Below are 21,747 nucleotides of genomic sequence, written 5' to 3'. Positions count from 1 at the left end.
TTCTCTTCTCTTCTCTTCTCTTCTCTTCTCTTCTCTTCTCTTCTCTTCTCTTCTCTTCTCTCTTCCTTTCCTTTCCTTTCCTTTTTAAAGATTGATTTGAGAGAGAAAGACAGCATGAGTGGGAAGGACAGAGGGAGAGGGAGACAGAGAATCTGAAGCAGACTCCACACTGAGCATGGAGCCTTACTCGGGGCTTGATCTCACGACCCTGAGATCACAACCTGAGCTGAAACCAAGAGTCCAACTGTACCAACCGAGCCACCCAGGCACCCCTCAACTGTGTATTTCTGATGCCCGCGCCCCCCCCCCCATTCTTCTCGTTACTGAGTACACTGTCCCACAGAAAGGCTTCCTAAGTGGTTACTTCCCAGCAGTCTGTTCCACCTCATTCTAGAATATTCAGCAGCTGTGTGTCTGGCACTGTGCTGAACACTAGTGATAAAGCCATGACTAAGAGGGAAGCAGTCCCTGCCCTCATGGAGCTTCTACTGTAATGCCTAATGTGACAGTGCCATGTATTTGGCAGATACTGTTTCCTCTTTTGAAAACTTGGGAAAAAATTGTTTACTGCATTATTGGTTTTATGAATTGAGTGAAAAAAAATGCATACCAATTCTGATTAACCAACTCACAACTTTAATATTATGATAATGTTTGACAGAAGGGTTCTCTGTAGTTTGCAGTATTTCTGTATGTACGCAGAATTTTAGAGACCTTGAGAAAAGAACTAGAAGTCAAGACAGCTGACCCCTTCTCATACAGAAAGTGGTTCTTATAGAATACAACCTATTTGTAAATTAGGAATTTCCTGGTTAGTTAATTTTCAGTAACTCAGAGGCTGAAAGAATCGAGTTATCCAGGCACCTTGCTTTTTCTCTTGTATAGTCTCTTTTCACTACTCACTGCTTAAGAACCTAGTAGAAAGCAGTTATAGAATGCCTGCTGATGTGTAAGACATTGATTGCAGTGGGCAGAAGTAACGGGGAAATGTGGAATTGGTTAGTTTAGGTATATGCTTTTTAATACCTTTGGAAACAGATTTGAATAAGAAGGGAAATTTAAGTTATAAGCTGTGAGCTAAAATGGAAAGTTTCTGTGGACAGATGAATAAACACATCAAGAGTGGTTAAAAGAATAAGCAACTTTCACTGTCTCTTATCAGAGTCACACAACCTAAGCTTAGGTCTATCATTTCTCATTGTGATTCCTATTTTAGGAGAGATTGCTAATATATTTTTTTAATCTTTCAAATTAGTACTAATCAGTAGGCAAGGATGTATATCTCCTAGGCCCTGTGAAATATATAAAAGAAGTGTTCGGTACTGTGCCTGTTCTCAAGTGGCTTATAATGGTCCTGGGGAGAGAAGACTTACAAGAGAAACACTAATAGGACAAGCAGTGAGTGGAATCTCCTGAGAGCAGTAGCCCCTGGGTGCAGGTGTTAATGAAAGCAGACAGCACGTTGTGCCCCAGGCTTCCTAGGCTTTACAGGATTTCTTTATTGCCCCTCTGCGTTGTATTCCCAAACAGCAGCCCGTGGTGGGGTTTTTTCTTTCCTGCTTGAGATACACTGACATATACATGGTGTAAGTTTAAGGTATACAGTGTGATGATTTGACACACATGTATTGTAAAGTGTTTACCACAATAAGGTTTGTTAACACATCCTTCACCTCACACAGTTGCCATCTTGTTGCTATCCTTATGGTGAGAACATTTAAAATCTACTCTCCGTAGCAACTTCAAGTTTACAGTACAGTGTTGGTAACTATAGTCACCCGTTTGTACATTAAACCCATATCGTGACACTTCTCTGATGACTCAGGCTTCCCTCCTGATGCTTATAAAGCTCTGTAGGGCCCACATGATCTGCACTTCCTCCACCCCACTTCCTTCTCTTTACTCACTTTCTGATTCTGCTGCAGCCAGGCTGATCTCCTTGCTGTTCCCTGAAAATGCCTGGCACTTAGAGGCTGGGGGGCCAAGGGGACAGGGACTTCATACTCCTGGAATTTCATCTTCCTGGAACATTTTCCTCCAGAGGCCTGCCTGGAAACCCCTATTTTGAATTGTACTCTCCCCACTTCTGGCAGTTCCTATTCCCTTTCACTGCATCATTTTTTTCCTTAGTACTTTTTACCATCTCACATATTTACTTACTGGTTTATATTCCCCCAAATAGAATGTTGGCTCCACCAGGACAAGAAATTCTTTTTTTTTCTCACCACTGTACTCCTAGTATTAGAATAGTGCTGGCATGTATCGGGTGCACAAAAAAGTTTTTTTAAAACGCATTAATGTAATAGAAAGAATAGAAAAATGAGAATGGCATTCTAGTGAAGGAAGACAGAATGAGCAGAGGCACGTAAGGAGAAATAAGAATAAGTGTGATACGCTGGGGGAGGTAGAAGAGGTGAGCCTAACTGTAACAGATGGTTTCTTCTTTGAGGACAGTTAAAAATAAAGTTAGGTCAATAAGGTGGTACCTGAGAGGCCAGCAGGCATCAGCAACCAGGCAAAGGAGTGTGGGTTTGATGTCAACATAAACAGTAGAGTTATTCCAGATTCCTAAGAAGAATGATTTAATAAATGGTGTTTTAGTGATATCAGTTGGGAATTGGTCTGGAAGACAGATTGAGAAGGAGAGACACTGATGCAAGGAAACCAACGAGGTTATTGCAGCGATGCGAGCAAGAGGCCCCGGGAGAGGGCGGTGGTGGAGAGGAAAGGGGTGATGAGGACAGGTCAGATCTGTGGGGAAGCCAACAGCAGAAAAATCAAGAGGACTTGGTAACTGGACTAAATGCAGAATAAAGAAAAGTAGAGATGAAAGTAACACAAAAGTTTCAAGACTGGGACAAGTGAGGATATTAGAACAGGAGCCAGCTGGATGATTCTAGGGGCTGCAGATGTTGCTAAAGTAAAAGCCTTCTGTCTCCTCTAATCCTTCACCTCTTTCTCATTCCCCAAGGAAACAGTGCTGGAAACTAAATGTCTTTCACTGTTGTCTTTAAAATCAGCACTAGCAGAAGGTAGACTCCAGTGGTCACGCTTGTGTGGATTTAACACTGTATCTATTGATAACGTGTGTCTGGTTTGATGGGCCAGAATTGAGAAATCATTGCTACATGAAATTAAAATGCTTCATGTAATTCTTGCCAGTAAAATATAAAATTGTCTTTCATTCAAATTTCCCTTCTCTTCTTTATCTTCTGCAGTGATTTTTAAATTCTTACTTCCTTTTTACTGTATTGTAACATAAATAATCATAAACTATTTCCTAATCTCTACATATTCTGTTATTTAAATAAACTCATGTTCTTCTTTCCATATAGAATCTATACCTCAAACTTCTAATTTCAGGACACCCCAAAACAGAACAAAAATATAGATTTCACCTTTTATGTTTCCTTCTGCTTCAGATTTGGTGTGAAGAAGAAACCAATTTACATTAATGTCATAAGGGATCCTATCGAGAGGCTAGTATCTTACTATTACTTTCTGAGATTTGGAGATGATTATAGACCAGGGTTAAGAAGACGAAAACAAGGAGACAAAAAGGTAATGTTTTAGTTTTAAGATGTTTATAAAGATAATTGTTTATCAACTGCAATGAACAGTGTGCTTTTAAAATTTTTTTGCTAATTCTAAATGTACTACTTACTGTGGAAATTTTGAAAAGAACCCAAAAGTATAAAGAAACAAAAGTAAAACTTATAGTTGATATTTTGATGTACGCATAATTTTTTGTCATTTAAAAAAGATATTTTACTTTAGTTCCAGGGCTGAATGTTTCTCTTACTATAGTCCTAACGATTTTCTGTGAGACCATTATAATTACTCATTCGTATGAGGTTTTGTGTAAGTACTTTGGTTCTTTTAGTCTCCATGGTGGCAATTTATATTGAATTGTAATCATCGGTTTAGGAACACTTTTTTGCTAAAGCAGCTGTTTTTTTTTTTTCAGACAAGATGAGAATAGTAACAGTTCTTACTTATCGGCAGGTTCAAATTTGGGTTGTCTTCTATTTAAGTGCATCCTCTAGAGTAGCACCAGTGTTATTTTTCTGAGATACCAACTGATTTGTCACTTTTCTGGTGGGACACCTTTACTGGGACCCTATTGCTCACAAGTTTGCCCAAGGCACAAGAGACACAGTCTGACGCAAGCTGAGACTTAACTTCTCCTGCCTTATTTTCCCTCAGGTGCCCAGTGCTTCAGCCACGTGAAGTGTTCCTTTCTCCAAACTTAACTATTGCCTCACACTTCTGGCACGTGTGTTGTTCACCATATTTAGAATGTCTCTCCTTCACTCTGGAAAACTGTCCACTTTGTAGGTCTAGCCCAAATGTTAGCTCTTCGATGAAGTCTTTTCTAGTGCCCCATAGGCAGTTAGTCATGTTGCTTTTAAAGCTCCCAGAGCGCTCCATCCAAACCCCTTTTTTAAAGCATTTATTTGTAGTAATTGAGTTATTTGTTTCCATATATGTCTTCTCCAAAAGGTTGTGAACTTCCTGAAGCAGGGGCTATATTTCATTCTTCCTTGTTTCCCTAGTGTTTAGCACAGTTGCCTAATTCATCTGTTAAGTGCTTAGCAAATGAGTTGAATGAGTGAATTCTGCACCTTTTGAGCCTAAAGTGTTGTGTAATCATGATGCTAGATACCTGATATAATAATAAACATCTGACAATTTCTCACTTAAGTTACATGTGCCTTCTCTGTCACATGAGGAGGTGATTTTTTTGTTGTTTTATTTACTTTTTTCTCTTTTCTAGAAATTGCTGTTTCTTTCCTTAGTCTCAAAGCTTTAGGCCGAAGGTACTGATCCAAACACAGATAACTGACCAGACCTTTTTTTTTTTTCAAGTGTCCACTGATCTCTTAGTATCAATCTTCTAAAATATATATATATATACTTAGGATATTATGGTGATTCTACAACATTTTATAAAATCTAATAATAAAACTCTTTTGTGACCTAGTACTTCAGAATTTGTTGATAGTTATTTCTAAATTCACTCCAGCACTTCTTCCTCCTTTCCTCTCTCCCTTCCTTCCTTCCCTTCCTTTCTTCCTTCCTTCCTTTTTTTTTTTTAATTTTAGCCCTTTCATTTACACTGTTTTACTCAGTAAATGTTAATATCCACCTCCCATGTTGACCAAAAGAATATTAATGTGGATAAGGAAAAGATTTGCAGTCACATCGGTTCCTACATACACCATCTGTCACTGTCAGCCCTGGATACCATGGTTTAGTGGTTGCTGCCCTATGTAGTTTGGGGAATTAGGTAATAATAATACTTAATATAACACTAATAGTTCACATCTATTGAGTGCTTATTGTGTATCAAGTACTGTTTTAAGTTATATATATATATGTATTTATTTTTCCAGGTAGCCTGTGCAATGGTTCTGTAGGGTAGCTGCTGTCCTTGTCTCTATTTTACAGATAAGGAAACTGAGGCACAAAAGGTTAAGTACCTTGTCCAGTGTTATACTACCAGCAAGTGGTAGAGCTGGAATTTATACACAAGTACTCTAATTCCAGAGCTCACCGTCTTAAGCCCTCTATTCCCTTTAAAAAGGAGGGAGGGAATGCAACATGCTACCCAACATTTGTATATGAGAGATGTTCCCAAATTACATTTTCATACCCACAGAAAAATTCAGGCAGATATTTTAACATTATTTTCCTTTCATATTTGAAAGATTTAAGTAGATATGCTCTCCAAGCCTGGAGACTTAACCATTCTTCACCCAAATAATGATAGCGCTTGGTTTGTTTTTGGTTTTGTCTTTTTATGTCATTATAAAATACATATTACTATGCCCGTTTATTTAGATATAGTACTAGTAACATCGGAAAAATACTTTTGTATTACCTTAATTCTCATGAAGACAGGGCCATCTACAAATGCTTTATTAAAGTGAACAATTATTTTGCTTTATGATAGGCAAAATGGACCCTTTGGTCTTGAAACATATTGAAACATACACATTTTTAATAATTTGGCTTGTTTCTCATGACACAAGTGTTGGCAACATTCTGGGACCTAATTAGTTAAGTAATATTGTTTTATTGCAAATAACTTCATACCTTTAACTAGGAAGGGCTTTCATTCATTAATAAACTCATATCTATAGAGTTGATAACTGCATGGCATATAACATTTTTTTAAATGGCAGGGTATTTGAAGATAAGGGTGATTAAAATGTGGCTATGATGATGTAGGAAATACCTGGCAAAGGTTGGAAATACCTTGCATTGGCTTCATTTCCATTGAAATTATATATTAAATAAGTGGTGATTCTATGACATTTTATAAAATCTAATAACACTTTTGTGACCTAGTACTTCAGAATTTGTTGATAGTTATTTCTAAATTCACTCCAACACTTCTTCCTCCTTTCCTTTAAATGTATATTGTTTACACATCAGGTGATACTTGGAAGCCTATTAGATAATATTTAGTTCAGCACTCATGGCAACTATTGTGTTTTAAACTGCAGTAACTCATAATCTAAACTGCTTCCTCCTTACACTGTCAAACAGTAATTTCAAACACATTTCAGGCATATGTATACCTATGATAGCTTTCAGTTGATCTTGTAAGGAACAAAAGATTGGGAGATTTCAAATACTCTGTTCTTTATATTTGTAACTGGAGGTTTATTTAGTATAATCTTTGCCCAGAACCTAGAAAATAATACAGAGGTCAGCATTAAAGAACTATATAGAGAAATCAGTGATTCTCAAACTTTATAGTCTTAGAACTCCATTTACTCTTAAGTTATTGAGGACCGACCCCCAAAGAGCTTTTGTTTGTGTGATATTTATCAATATCAATAAATACACCAATTTACAGGGAAATTTTAAAAATATTAATTTAAAAATAACAGGAAACGCATCATATGATAACATAAATAATATATTTTAATGCAAATAACCATTTTTTAATGCAGATAACCAAAAAGTATAAAGAGATGTGTTTTACATTTTTGCAATTGTTTTAAATATCTGGCTTAATATAGAGAGTTGGATTTTCATATCTGCTATTGAATCCATCTGTTGAATATGTTCTTTTGGTTGAGGTGTATAAAGAAAATCAGGTTTACACAGATATGTAATTGGAAAAGGGAGGATTTTAAGAGCCTTTGAGAAGATTGTGGATGTTCTTCTTTAATATTGCACTAAAACTTGACAAGTAGTAGTTTCTTAAAGTTGTTGAAGTATGGAATCTGAAACAACAGCAGTGAACTTTTTATGCTCTGCTATATTAAAATCCATTGATGATATATTTTACACTTTGAATGGATTTTTTAACTGAGCATAATTGTATAACCTCATGCATTGGTCATTGGAAACATAATCATACACTAAGTTATGTGGACCATCCAAATGTTGACATATTTTATTATACAGTATCAGAAATTCACATTCATCAATATCACCACTGATCTCATCAGAGAAGTCTTTTAAGTATTGGGAAACTGTCAAACTTAAGGTGGCAGATTGGGTTTTCCAAAACTTTATTTTTTCCTTGAAAGCTTAACTTTTTTTTTTTTTTTTTTTTTGAGAGAGAGAGAATGAGAGACAGAGAGCATGAAAGGGAGGAGGGTCAGAGGGAGAAGCAGACTCCCTGCTGAGCAGGGAGCCCGATGCGGGACTCGATCCCGGGACTCCAGGATCATGACCTGAGCCAAAGGCCGTCGCTTAACCAACTGAGCCACCCAGGTGCCCGAAAGCTTAACTTTTGTCACCGGCTGCCACAGGATTTCTCAGCCTCAACACTATTCTTGTTTTGGGCCAGAGAACTCCTTGTCATGAGGGGCTTTCTATACACATAAGATGTTAACCAGTATCTCTGACCCCTAACTAGTAGCACCCCCCACACCCCCCAATTGTGAGAACCAAAAATGTCTGTAGACATTGCCAAATGTCACCTGCTGGATCAGAACAGCTCCCTTTGGGAACCACTGGGCTACTAACACTGTCACTGTTTTCTGCCAAGAGGCAGGTACACTTTGTTCATTTGAGAAAATATCAACCAAATACCCAAGTTTGAATAACCATAGCTTGTCTCTCAGTCCTCCTTTCAGTGTAGGGCTTCTTACGACTTCTAAGTAATATTAACTGCGCCTATAATTCTCATCACTCACATTTTCTAAAATTATAAATAAGTATTTTGGCTTTGAACTGCCCTATAGATTATTAAAAATTTTTTATTAACTATTGTTAGTGGAACACCAAGGGGGAGGGGTCATATATCTAGAAAGAGTAAATAGTTGCATGCTCTAAATAACAGTCTAAAAGAGAATCAGTTTATGTTTGTTAAGAAGTACTCATTGGTCCCAGGGATTATAATGCCTACCCCAATTTGTATTCTTTTTATTTCTTACTCTAAATTAACTAGACTTATTGACAGCTCTAAGTATTATAGTGAATTTAAAGTATTCTACCTAAAAATATGTATTAGTTTATACAAGGGAGTAATGAGGTTAGAAGAAATTCATACTTAGTGCTACCTGATTCTGTCATTAACTTAAAAAATACTGCCTCCATATTTCTTAGCAATTCACAATCCCCTGACACTGGTGAATTTTACAATTCTGTCTCACAAAGGCATGTGAAAAAATTATTGTTTGCATAGGTAGTATTTTATATGTAAAAAGCATCACAGGAAAACAGTATAATTCTTTACAGCTCATATTTATTTGAAAGCTTCATATAGACCAGTATTCTCTCAGTAAAAAGTGCACAACCCAGAGTCAGCCTTGACTTGTCTTCTTCCCAGGTTTCTGATGGGACTGTAGGTGTTTCCTTTCATCAAAAGAGAGAAAACAGAAGAGTTGTTATCATGGAGTTGAAGAAAGATGTTGAGTTCAGATTGGATATTATTTTTTAATCATGTATAAGTAAGTGGAGGTATCCACTAGAAATTATATTTGTATCTCAAGAAATAGGTCTGAACTAAATTACAGATTTGGGAGTCATCAGCATTAGGTGGGAGTTGAAACAAGGGATTGAATGAAATTGCACTTGGAAGACCTAGAATATAAAAAGAGGACCAAATGAAAAAGGAAGAAGAAAAAGAAGGGGAGCCAGTATGTAGCTCTGGGGCGTGCTAGCATTTAAGGAGTAGACAGAGAAAGAGGAGCATGGCAAGGAGCCTGAGGTCAGAGAATCAGAAGACAAACCCGATGAGTCTAAATAGATGGAAAATAATTTCAGCTGCAAAGGAGTTAGCAGGAATTGAGGATTTAAAACTGTCCCTTAGATTTGTCACTGGGGAGGTCATTAGGGTTGTTTGAAAAAGTAATGTAAGTAGAATCCAAAGGGTCGAGGAGTAACTGAGAAATGAAGTTAAGACTCAGAGGAAAGACCACTCTTGAGATAGAGGTTTGGCTTTAGAACGAACAAAAAACATCAGGCAATGTTTCTTTAAGATGATAGACACTTGGGCATATTATATATCTAAAGAGAGCAGGGGTGATGGCTGATACAAGAGACTAGAGAAAAATTGATGGAGCAGGGTCTCAGAAGGGGGTGAGGATGGTATTCAAAGATAGGAGAAGGAAATACCTCTTTAAAGATGAGGGCAGCAGGGGGCTAGAGATGCAGATAAGCTTTTGTCTAAGCAGGAAATCCTGGGAGCTTACTCTTAGCTTCAGTTTTCTGTATAAAGTGTGAAGCAAGATCCTTTGCAGAAAAGGATTTGAATGTAAATATAATTGCCATCACTATGAAGCATCACATTTTGATTACTTTTTTTAAACTTCAGTTTTAGGGAGTTAAATATCTAAACTAATAATCTAAATAATCTGAAGAACATTTTAATATTTCATGCTTTTTAAAAACATCTGTATCTTGCTCACAATGAATTGTTCTTTCTAAATATAGATGGTTTTTAAGTGAAAAAACTGTTCATAATTTTTTTTTAAGATTTTTTATTTATTTGACAGAGACACAGCAAGAGAGGGAACACAAGCAGGGGGAGTGGGAGAGGGAGAAGCAGGCTTCCCGCTGAGTGGGGAGCCCGATGTGGGGCTCGATCCCAGGACCCTGGGATCATGACCTGAGCCGAAGGCAGATGCTTAACCATCTGAGCCACCCAGGTGCCCCTAGAAGCCCAAATAATTTAAATAAGATTATTTTATTTTTTTAAGATTTTATTTATTTGAGAGAGAGAGCATGACCAGGGAGAAAGGGGCAGAAGGAGAGGGAGAGGGAGAAGTAGACTCTCCACTGAGTGTGGAACGTGAGGGACACAGAGCTCTACATGGGGCTCCATCCCAGAACCCTGAGATCATGACCTGAACTGAAGTCAGAGGCTTAACCTGCTGAGCCACACCAGGTGCCCCTTAATAAGATTATTTAATTTTATCATACTTAAAAGCCTAAAAGTGAGGGGTCTAGACTCTTAGAGCAACTTTGCTCCACACATTCAGGGACCTGGTTTCCTTCCATATTGTTATTCTGCTGTTCTTTAGGAGGTTGTCCTTATGTGCTTATTGAATTTGGGTCACCACTACTTCTGCCTTCCAGCCTGTTGGAAAGGAAGGAAGTGGAGGGCAAGCAATTTCCTTTTAACCAAGTGACCCAGAACCTGCTCATATCACTTCTGCCTTTAGTCTGCTGACAAGAACTTGGTCACATGGCTATACCTAACTGCAAGAGAGGCTAAAACTCTGTGACTCTGGAAGAATGGAAGAGTGAATTTTGGAGACTGCCAGAGTGGGCTAGCAGATTTAAAACTACTGGCCAGAAAAAGACTTGAAGATTATCTACACATTGTTTTATTTGAAATGCCAAAATACTTCAAGAGCACAGGAATTAGGAGTTGGCTAACTAGAGACTAATTTAATGCATGCTTATTCTTTAATCAGTTTTTATTCTAGTAGTGGATATTTAAATTCCCCGAAGTTGAGTAACTCTATGGAAATTTTTAATATTGCAGCATTTTAATATCCTAGTTTCTTATATTTAAGCAGAATCTTTTCAGTGTCTTTGAATCTTACACACACAAAATGGTAGCAGAGATTGTGTGTTCACCCACAATCACCTTAATAATTCATTTATTTTCTATCAGGACTCTAATCAGGTAGAGGGGTAAAGAAGCAGAGCACTTCTTCTGAGCTTCAGAAGCACTACTATGATCTAGGATCTTTTTTAAATTGGATAGGCATGGAATCAGAAACCTTCTAATATATCATCACCCAGATCATTGAGCCAAAGATTTCTTGGAAATTGGAACATGGTAGAGTTAGATACATACATTGGTTGTTTTATTTTTATGAGCTACAAGTTGCCATAAATGATAATAAAACTACTTTTTAGAAAGTGAGTCAGACCATCTCATAAAATTCAGAAATAATGTTATGGCCACTGACATGGGGTTTATTGAGTCTTAAGAGTAAACTGAGGTGTTTTCACTTTACGTGTGTGTGTGTATACTTTATGTATGTAAATCTAGCTAGCTACAGAGAGATCCTAAGAGAATTTGAGAGAACTCTAAGGACTGTGAAAATGCTTCATGAAAAAATGGTCCTGCCCCTATCTTCATCTTCACTAGAACTGTGCCTTTAAAATTTATGTAAATCCCTGAAATGCAGTCTTTCCAGTTATTTCCACTACCAATTGTGCAGACAGTTTGAATGGCAATAGATTGTGTGCTTTGGAGGACACAAATGCATACTGCATGATCCCTCAAAGAAGTTTTCATTGTAGTTGAGAGAGAACATAATACACATTAAAAAAAAAAAGTATATGAAGCAAGTTCTTCAGATAAAGATGTATATATAGATATACATACCTGGATCCTAAAAGCTGGCTATTACCAGGCAGTATACAATTAATTTATACGAGCCCAAAGAAAGTAAGAGTAACTTTGGGCCAGAATCATTGGAAAGATAGTCTTCATGTAAACAAGATTGGTAGAAGGAAGGCACTTTTAGAGAAATCAGCAAAGGTATATAGATTTAAGGTCCATATCACATGCTTGAGAAACTACAAAACAGGCTAATCTGGTAAACATGGAAGTTACACATAGAGATAAGGCTAGACTAGCATTTCGAGGTCAGAATATGAAGCATTTTTTAAAGCCAGGATAAAAGTTTGGATTTTTTTGTTGTTGTTGAGACATTGGAAACCATTGAAGGTTTCTGAGTAGAGGATGTTAGAAGTGACTCCTTAGACTAATCTGGTAACTGTACAGAGCAGGTTGAAGGAATTGAAGGAAGGAGGGAAGGGAGCCAGCCCATTAGAAAGTGATTGTTAACAATGGAGACACGGCATGTGGGACCCTGATAGAAGCAAGATTGACAAAAGAAAAGATGGATTGGAAAGACATTACCTCAACGATGTTAGGTGAGGGAGAAGAAAGATTCGTAAATGTTCTGAGATCTTCAGTCTGAATTACATGGGCAACGTAATCCTTTTGCCAGAAGTATTGAGCATGAGGTAATATTGGAAATTCAAATGAACACGCACACTAGGTATTAGAAGATGAGAAGTGATGGATCTGGAGGTACAGATTTAGAAGTCTTTTGCCTAGAAATTATAAACGAAGCCAAGGAAGTAGAAAGTGTGAATAAGCTAAGGAAGGCAGTGGGCAAAGAGAAGATCATGGAGATGAATTTCCATACCTGGTGGAAGGACCAAAACATGCCTTCAAAGAAGATAATGATAGTACATTCAGAAAGGCACAGAGCACCAACAAAGCCAGAAAGGGGAGTGTCCAAAGAAATAGACAAGGATCTATTAGGGGCAGAGAGACCCAAGAGATTTTCAGAAAGGAGAGGTGGTCAAATGCTGTGAAGGTCAAGGAGAACAAGAACCAACAAAACATTGTATTTGACTTGGGGAGGTGGGGTGGGAGAGAGACAGGCACAGACGTAGACACATTCCCTTTATCAGATGCCTACAATGGGCAGTCACTGTGGTGGATTCTCTTACATCCATGATTTTATTTCTTCCTCAAAGTAAGATCATGTCCTCCTTTTTTAGGTAAGGAAACAAACACAAAACTTAAGTTTTCTGGGTTCAGGATTCAAACCCAAGTCATAGACTTTTTGCTATATCATGGAGAAGATCATCTATAAAAGGAATGGGTGAATTCTGGGCTGTGTGTGGTCTGCTGTTGTCTTTTGAATGTTGCCAGAATAAAGAGAATCATTCCACTCTAGCTCCACCCAACACCAGGTGTAAGGATTTTTTGGCTCTATTCTCATAGATTTTTGGTTAAAGGGGCCCTTTGAGTTTATCTAATTGTATAGGTTAGAAACTGAGGTTTGGAGTCCTTAAAGACTTACTTACAATAAGGTCAAACCTGGTTCCAGAAACCTAAGAGCCTTGACTCAGCTCTCGTGCTCTTTCTATTCTTTCACACTTTCTCTTCTCAGAAATAACAGGTAGCATTTGTAGATGTCTCACCACGACAACCAGAGCTCCCACGTTTGTTCTCTGGGATCTCAGTATCATTTCAAACAGGTAGTGCCTACTGTTAAAATGCCTGTGACAGACAGTAAGTATTCGAGGAAGTGAAGCTGATTAATTTTAGATTTGTAACCTGTGAGTCTCTTTCCCTTTTAATTAATTCAGTCCGATGCCCTGGACAGGAGGGCACACAGGTCATCAGTATCTGCTTTGTACAATGAGTTTTTGTTTGTTTATCATGAAAAGGAGAGAAGGCTTTTAAGTGTAGTCCTCCTTTATACTCTTTTCAAATGATTATTTCCCATAAAGTATCTTTAGCCTTGTTTTTATTTCCTTTGTAAGGGGGCTAGAAAGTACAAATACACAAATTCAACATAAACCAGTACTTACTCTCAAGGACAAATTATTATCTGAGTGGGGGAGGGTATATTTCATCAGTTAAGAAAACAAAACAAACAAAAAAACCTATACACATCAGCATTAAACAAAGATGGGGAAAAAATCCTTTAACTTTCCCTAATATCTCAAGTGTGCTTTCGTAACCCACCTACCTCTTTAATTCACTAGCTCATCCCACCCGCTGCGGCCCATGTATTTAATAACTTCCCTGTTAAGGTGTTTGGTAGGTGAGACCCGCGTCTATGACTCATATGTGCTGCTTTGTGTCTGTTCCAGACCTTTGATGAGTGTGTAGCCGAGGGCGGCTCAGACTGTGCTGCGGAGAAGCTCTGGCTTCAAATCCCGTTCTTCTGTGGCCACAGCTCCGAATGCTGGTAGGGACATAAAGTTAGCTCAGTTGACGATCTTCTTTATTATCTCTATAATCTGTTTTTCACAAGTGTGAACATAGTAGTCAAGGGCTAGCTATAGGGAAATTAGTGAAAGACCAGGCTAAAAATAACATGTGATTAAGTAATACCTAGTTTTATAGTTACCTTTAAGTGCATTGAAGAGATTCTTCATACATCATATCCTTGCAATGTTTTCTCAGATGCTGGTTTTTAATTTGGGTATTTTTTTCGTTTTTTGGTTTTTTATTTTATTTTATTATTTGAGAGAGTGCGAGCGAGAGTACAAGCAGGGAAGGGGGCAGAGGTAGAGGGAGAAGCAGGCTTCCCGCTGAGCAGGGAGCCCGATGCGGGACTCGATCCCAGGACCCTGAGATCATGACCTGAGCTGAAGGCAGACGCTTAACCAAGTGAGCCACCCAGGCGCCCCGTAGTTTTTTGGTTTTGGTGTTAACATGTTTTGCTATATTCCAGCAAAGCTCTTAATTAGAGGCCAGGGATCATTTCATAAACCTCATTTTCTCCTAAGCTTTTAGCCATTCAGTTTAGATCAAGAAAAGGCTTAGTGGGTAAATTATTCACCTGGTTTTACTGTTAACTGATTTTTTTACTTTGAGAGAAGTCAAGGTTATGGTTGCAGTTTAGTCTGCTAATAAATGTGGGGTGGAAAATAGATATTTTATCTTTAATAAAGAGTTTATTTCCTCAGAATGTGCGGAGTTTTCAGTTTTTTTAAAAAATGGTACATTTTCAAAAACTAATGATGTAATGTATGGTAATTAACATAATAAAAAATTTTAAAAATGGTACATTTTTATACATATTTATTTGTTCTAATTGCTTTAATAGGTAAAGTAGAAACAGGAACTCATTCAGAGTTAGTGTCTTCCTTAAAACCATGATGAGAAGTGCAAGGAATGCCTTCATTCTTTTTTTCATTATGTGAGACATGTTATTTGGATCACTGTGAACCTTTTTTTCTTTTTTTAAAGATTTTATTTTTCGACAGAGAGACCACGAGAGAGGCAACATAAGCAGGGGGAGTGGGAGAGGGAGAAGCAAACTTCCCGCTGAGCAGGGAGCCCGATGTGGGACCTGATCCCAGGACCCTGGGATCATGACCTGAGCTGAAGGCAGATGTTTAACGACTGAGCCACCCAAGCGCCCCAGGATCACTGTGAACCTTAAGGGTCTTACTCAATAGATTATACCAAAGCATAATAACAGCATAAGAAGAACTGGAAACAAAGGAAGAACATCTTCTCAATTTTTAATCATATCCTTAGAATGGGGATTGGCAAATTACAACCTGGAGGCCAAATTTGGCCCATCACCTGTTTTTATAAATAAAGTTTTATTGGAATACAGCCATCTCCATTTATTATTGTCCATGACTGTTTTCATGCTTCAAGATCAAAGTTAATATTTGTAACCAAGAACATATGGCCTGCAAAGCCAAAGATACTTGCTCCCTGGCACTTTACAGAAAAAGTTTGCCAACTCCCGCCTTAGAGCAATAAAAGGGTATTGCTCTTTTGGACTTTAGTGAGGAGATTTTAATTGAACTGCTTTAGTATATTTCATAGATTCGTTGAACTGGGAGGGACCTTCGAAATCAAGTAATTTACTTCCCCCTCCCCCCCCACCGAAGACATTAATAAAAGGGCATTAAGGCTTTGGATGGACACGTGTTTATTTTCTCCATAATATATAGTGTCAGAGGCATCAAAAATACTTAGCAGATTTCGCAGCCAGGTTTTTAATTCCTTTTCTTTGGTTTTAGGAATGTGGGAAGCAGGTGGGCTATGGATCAAGCCAAGTATAACCTAATTAATGAATACTTTCTGGTGGGAGTTACTGAAGAGCTTGAAGATTTTATCATGTTGCTGGAAGCGGCTTTGCCCCGGTTCTTCAGGGGCGCTACAGAACTCTACCGAACAGGTATATAAAGGACGGGTTTCTTTTTAAAGCTGTCCTTAGCTTTGTTTGTTTGCAACTTGAAAAATATGTGTGATTTGACGTTTCTTGAGTAAAGCACAAGATATAACTCCAGAAAGGCAGGTATATTGCCTGTTTCTTCTTAGCATTTTCAGTACAAAACAGAGCCTGGCACACAGCTGGTGTTCGTTCAGTATTTTTTGAGCAAATAAACATGCATTAGATGATAATTAGAAGGCATTCAAGGAATAGTGGAAAGATACGATCTGCAGAACCAGCCTTCGTTAGAAATGTGTAATATTAACTAATGCCAGACACCAAACATTATGACCGTATTGCACCTGAGACCTGCCTAATGCTGTTTGGAGTAGGGGTGGGTGGGACGGTGAGACTGAGTCCTGGCCGTGATAATCAGCACGTGCTGATTACAATATACAATACAATATAGTGACTCTTCTAGAGTATGCATATACCCTAGCTTCTCACACGTAGAGAATGTAGGTTATGGTAAATTAGTATTAAGTTTGAAAATAGATATTTTATCATATTTAAAAAATAAACTAGTTAGAGCACCAAGCGTTTGAGATTAGAACAGCATGTAAGGCGATAGCCTACACTTTACTGAGTGGTGATCCTTACTTTTCTTATTTGACATCTCATTCAGTCTTTTAACAGGTTCAGGATTTACATTATAAAGGAATAAATCACAGTTCTAGTATGATTAGGGCACTAGTTTCGCCTGAATGATATTAATGCAAAACACTGTTACTGTCCTTCAAAGTGCCACATTAACTTAATCCATTTCTCCACGTAAAGAAGCATCGCTCTTTTGTGTGTTCTCAGAATTACTCACCTTTTCCTTTTTTCCTTCGTAAGTAGGAAAGAAATCTCATCTTAGGAAAACCACGGAGAAGAAACTCCCAACTAAACAAACCATTGCAAAACTGCAGCAGTCTGACATTTGGAAAATGGAGAATGAGTTCTATGAATTTGCTCTGGAGCAGTTCCAGTTCATCAGAGCCCACGCTGTACGGGAAAAAGACGGAGACCTCTACATCCTTGCACAAAACTTTTTCTATGAAAAGATTTACCCTAAATCGAACTGAGTACAAGGTGTGACTCTTAGGTTCTTGAACTAAAACTTTGACCCTGTCTTCACCTTCGTTCTCGGCCCCACAAGTCAGGTTGCAATTGGTGTGTAAGACCGTGTGTATTGAGCCAAGTTAGGGAACAGTAACACCGAGGAGGTAGATGCTGGCTGGTAAGTTTCAGTGGCCTAAGAGGTTTCAGTTTCGGCCTTTTTTTCTTCTTCCCTTTTTTTTCTTTTTTTCTTTTTTCCTGGTTAAATTTTGGTGGGAGTTATAACCTCCTGCTTGGAAAAAGCCTACACATCACCTAAAATAAACACATAGCAGGTCTAATTGGAGGCTAAATACAATTTTAAACACAAGTTCTGATACTGTCTTTTTGATAAAGCATTTTTTTTCCAGCTAACCATGAGTGAAGATGAATCCATTTGCTACTTCCGCCCTCACCTGGAGGTTTGGGTTATACACCTCTACTGAATAGTGTTATTAACTGTTTGGCAGTGTGTGTTTTGTTTTTGTGAATCATGTCTCATGAAATTCATTGGAATGTTTGATCCTATTTGCTAAGAATGTTTCTGCTGTAGTTGGAATTGCCCACATTTATGTAGGTCGTTTTAATATTCTTTAAAAAAGAAAAACTTATCATTAGTGTTAAAAACCAATTTTAAAAAGAGTCAAAGCAGTATTTCTCATTCCCGTCTCCCCAGTATCTAAGATTGGGGAGATACTTCAAAGAATGTTGACATTGTCAGGAGTTTTAATTAAGGCTTCCACACATTAATATCAAAAAAGTAAGTTTAGTATTTGTTCCTCCATGGGTTATTTGTAGAGCGGTATACTGACATATTGGTGATTCCATATTATAACTCCATTAGTGAGCTGTGGTATGGGTAGGATTTTCCTACTTCTGTACTTTTACTTGTAGACTATTTTTACTAAGGTGCTTTATAATGTGTTTTAAAGCATTGCATTTACAAAAAAAGAAAGGAAATTGCTGTAAATATTGCATATTTTATGTATTTGGACCAAAAGGTTGTAAGTAATTACGTAAAAGTGGTTTTGCACCAGTTTTATTATTCAAGTAAAATCATCAGACCTGTTCTTGTAGTTCTCAATTAACTTTACTGTTAAACATCACTGAAATGAACTTCAGTAACCTTTCAATTTTGATACACAGAACATTATTCATAATTGGGGGCAGTAATTAGAGTGGAAAGAGTACTGGCCAAGGAGTCAGAAAATTTGATTTCTGGTCCTGGCTCTGCCACTTATCAGCCGTGTGATCTTGGGCAAGTCACTTAACCTCTCTTTGCCTCAGTTTCCTCATCTTGAAATGAGGAGACTAATACCTGCTGTACCTACCTCACAGGGGTGTTGTGAGGAATAAATGAGACGGCACGTGAAAGCACTTTGGAAACTGTTAACGCGCTGTAGAACCATAAGGGGTGATGGAAACATCTCTCACGTACAGTTCCGTACCGTTCATTTTTTAACAAAGAAGGGAAAAGTCTACTTCTAACCTGGTTTGAAAAAACGGTTAATCTTGATATAAATTTGTGTTCGATAAGTATCTTCTCTGTTTTATCTTCCCTGTTTGAACAACTATGGAAATATGAAACACCTGTGAACTCTTAAAGATTCATGAACAGCTGCTTGAGTTCAGGAGGTTCCATGTTTGAAAAAGACTTCATTAGCTGACTCAGGGCAGGGGAAAATGTGCTCTTCAAATTTGGGAGATTTGTCTGTTTTTATTTTACGTTACCGTTCAGAAATGGTAGCTATTTTGTACCTCTGGTTGTTAAGGTATATTTTGCAGAGTTTAATTTCCCTGTACCATCTTACCCCTCTTAGAGTAACAGAGATAAAGAATTTTAGGAACATTTTCTAAAAGAATAATCTTTACTATGTTTAAATAAATACTGTTCCTGAACAAAGTCTCACCAAACTAGGTAAAGAAACATTTTAGGCAGGCTGCTTTAAAGGTTCTTAATTGTATGGGGGTGAGGAGGGGGCATGACTTATCAAAAAATAAACAAATTTAAAGAAAAGCTGAAGGAAGTTGGCAGAGAATCATTTTAGTACTCCTCCCCCCCCCTTAACAGGAAGACATTAAGAGAACATTGATAGGTATACTTTCCTTATTTGGCTTCCTTTTTGTGTGTGTATTTATTAACTTTTACGGATATTTATTGAAAATCTATACAAATGATTCCCTTGCCCAAAAGGAAAGCACCACTTCAAGGGTGGGGTGTTTGACATTTAATCTGTTAAGGAACCCCCCAGTATGCAGGTTATTCTTGGAGGACACGCTAAAATCTTGAGGTGCATTAACTCTTAGGGAACTAGAGTAGCACGTAGTGCCCTGTGTCATGGGTTCAGTAAACTTCTCCTACAAAGGTCCAGAGGGTAACTCTTTTAGGCTTTGCAGTCTCTACAGTCTCCAGCAAAACTACTCAGCCCTGTCATTTGAACACAAAAGCCGCTATAGACAACACAGACATGAGTGAGCATGGCTGTGTTCCAATAATACTTTATTACCAAGACAGGTGACATGCCAGATAGGGACCATGGGTTGTAGTTTACCAACCCCCATAATAGATGGTTATTTATGGAGAAACCATTTTTTAAATCTGTATTCTAGTGACCTAAAAGAGTTTATATACTTCCAAAAGCTCCTAACTTATATCCAAATAGCTTTCTTAATCAGGTGGTCTCTCCCACAGATTGATGAACTTTTATGACTTAGATTGCTTCCAGGTGGGCATGTTTTCTCTCCCAGTTTAACAGTTCGTAAGAGAGGCATGTATTCTCTCATCTTGTAGGATGGGTTAGGGAGTATCCTTCCTGGAGACGGAGAAAGGGTTAGATTGAATTCCGTCTGGTCCAGTACAGTCCTGGGAGTCTGACGAGTGCAGAGTCCTCGTAATACCTAACTTTATAATCAAAAAAATAGAACCACTGAGACAATAATGTATTTTTTTAAAGTGGCAAATGTGGTTTTCTTTTTTCAGCCTTTGCGCTTTTTCAGTATTTTGACCATAGGGAATTTTTTTTTATAATACAAAAGCAAATTAACCACTTTGAGTTTTAAAAGATGATGTTATGTGTGTATGTGTGTGTGTGTGTGTATATATATATGCATATGTTTATTTCCTAAAAGAGGAAAATACTTTTTTTGTTCAACTTGTGTCAACTCCTGTTTTCTAATTGCTGTGAAATGGCAACTGTCGATAAATTATTGTGACTGTTTTAAAATGTAATGGGGAGGATATATTTTGATTTTACGGAGCTTTAATCTGTAAAGTACCGCTTAAATATATCTGATAGCAACACTTAAAATATTGCATGGGGATTACTTTTCTATCATCCATACCCATTTGTGCAACTTTGAACATACTGGGTGCTTCTGAATTCTTGATGATTGGGTTTAAATTATTGAAAATCAGAGAACTTAAACTTAACTGACTTTTAAACTTTAAATTTTATTTCCTATTCTTAAAATTCAGTTAATGCCTATAATTTGAAATCTGTTGCTCTTTCTCAATATTATGTCCTATTGGAAATTCATAAAATTGTTAGTGCCATCAGTGATTTACAAACAGTATTTTGATATTGCAGATGATTTGCTCATTGTATTTGCATAGTTAGAAAGAAAATAGTTTGTAGACAATGATTCTCTTTTTCTAATAAAATAAAATAAAAATTCTTAAAAGCACTAGAGAATTTAAAGGCTGGTTCCCAAGTGCATAGCTGGTATTTTAATTTACATTCAAATTCCACAGAGAGAACATCTGTGTAAGCCATCTATCTGGGTTTTCCCATTGATCATTCTCAAACACACCTAAGGTTCTAGAAGCCTTTATTATGAGAAGTACCATGCTGTACGGTACTGTAAACTTTTATGAAGTTTGTCTGTAAGAGGCCCAGGTGCTTCTACTTTATGATTTGAAAAGTTGCCTCTTCATAAATTAGTGCTATTTACTTTGAGAGGAAGCAGGGCAATGGCTGTGAAATTTTTGCATCCATTTACCCTATGCAGAATTGCTGTACCGTGCCAGCTAAACTGCTGCTCAGGCAGCCTTTTGAGGGAAAAGCATCCCTGTTTCAAATGCACTGCCAATTCAGCTCCTCTGGAGTGGAGCTTACTTTCTGATTTCCTGCAGTGGGAATTTTAGAGATTGAAATGGGCGATCAGTTAGTCAGATTTATCCTGTAATTTAAGTTCATGCAGCTTTGTGACCTTTGCAGTACTATTGATAGAGGGACCCTGATGGTGATGATCTCTTTAAAACACATTACTGGTGAGCCTATGAGTTAGACCCACTGGTGCTGTCTATCTGATTTTTTAGACAGCTTCCCCAGCTTTCTATTGAGAGTCAGGTATGTGAGCATCTCTAAAGCAGTGTTGAATGTAATTTTGAGAAAACATGGGTTGTCTATTTTGACTTTTATTTTCTGAATACTACAGACAGCTAAACAGTGCCTTTGCCCCATCA

General features: G+C 37.6%; 1 protein-coding gene across 2 annotated transcripts in view; it reads left to right on the top strand.

Moving 5' to 3' along the window:
• Positions 1-20,185, top strand: part of HS2ST1 (heparan sulfate 2-O-sulfotransferase 1) — a 169,887-nt gene extending 149,702 nt beyond the window's left edge. Inside the window, exons 4-7 of one of the 2 annotated variants that reach the window (XM_035018116.1) lie at positions 3,423-3,561; positions 14,113-14,210; positions 16,009-16,166; positions 17,040-20,185. In XM_035018116.1, the coding sequence (XP_034874007.1) occupies positions 3,423-3,561; positions 14,113-14,210; positions 16,009-16,166; positions 17,040-17,269 (625 nt within the window). In that variant the 3' untranslated portion in view covers positions 17,270-20,185. The remainder of the gene's footprint in view (positions 1-3,422; positions 3,562-14,112; positions 14,211-16,008; positions 16,167-17,039) is intronic. The other variant, XM_035018117.1, reaches the window with a different exon arrangement.
• The last annotated feature ends 1,562 nt before the right edge of the window (positions 20,186-21,747 follow it).

Source organism: Mirounga leonina, unplaced genomic scaffold (assembly GCF_011800145.1).
Source record: "Mirounga leonina isolate KUSES-001 unplaced genomic scaffold, KU_Mleo_1.0 Mir_173, whole genome shotgun sequence".
In the NCBI taxonomy this organism is placed as follows: domain Eukaryota; kingdom Metazoa; phylum Chordata; class Mammalia; order Carnivora; family Phocidae; genus Mirounga; species Mirounga leonina.
Note: the sequence above shows the minus strand (reverse complement) of the source record. Positions and strands in the feature narration are given on the sequence as shown.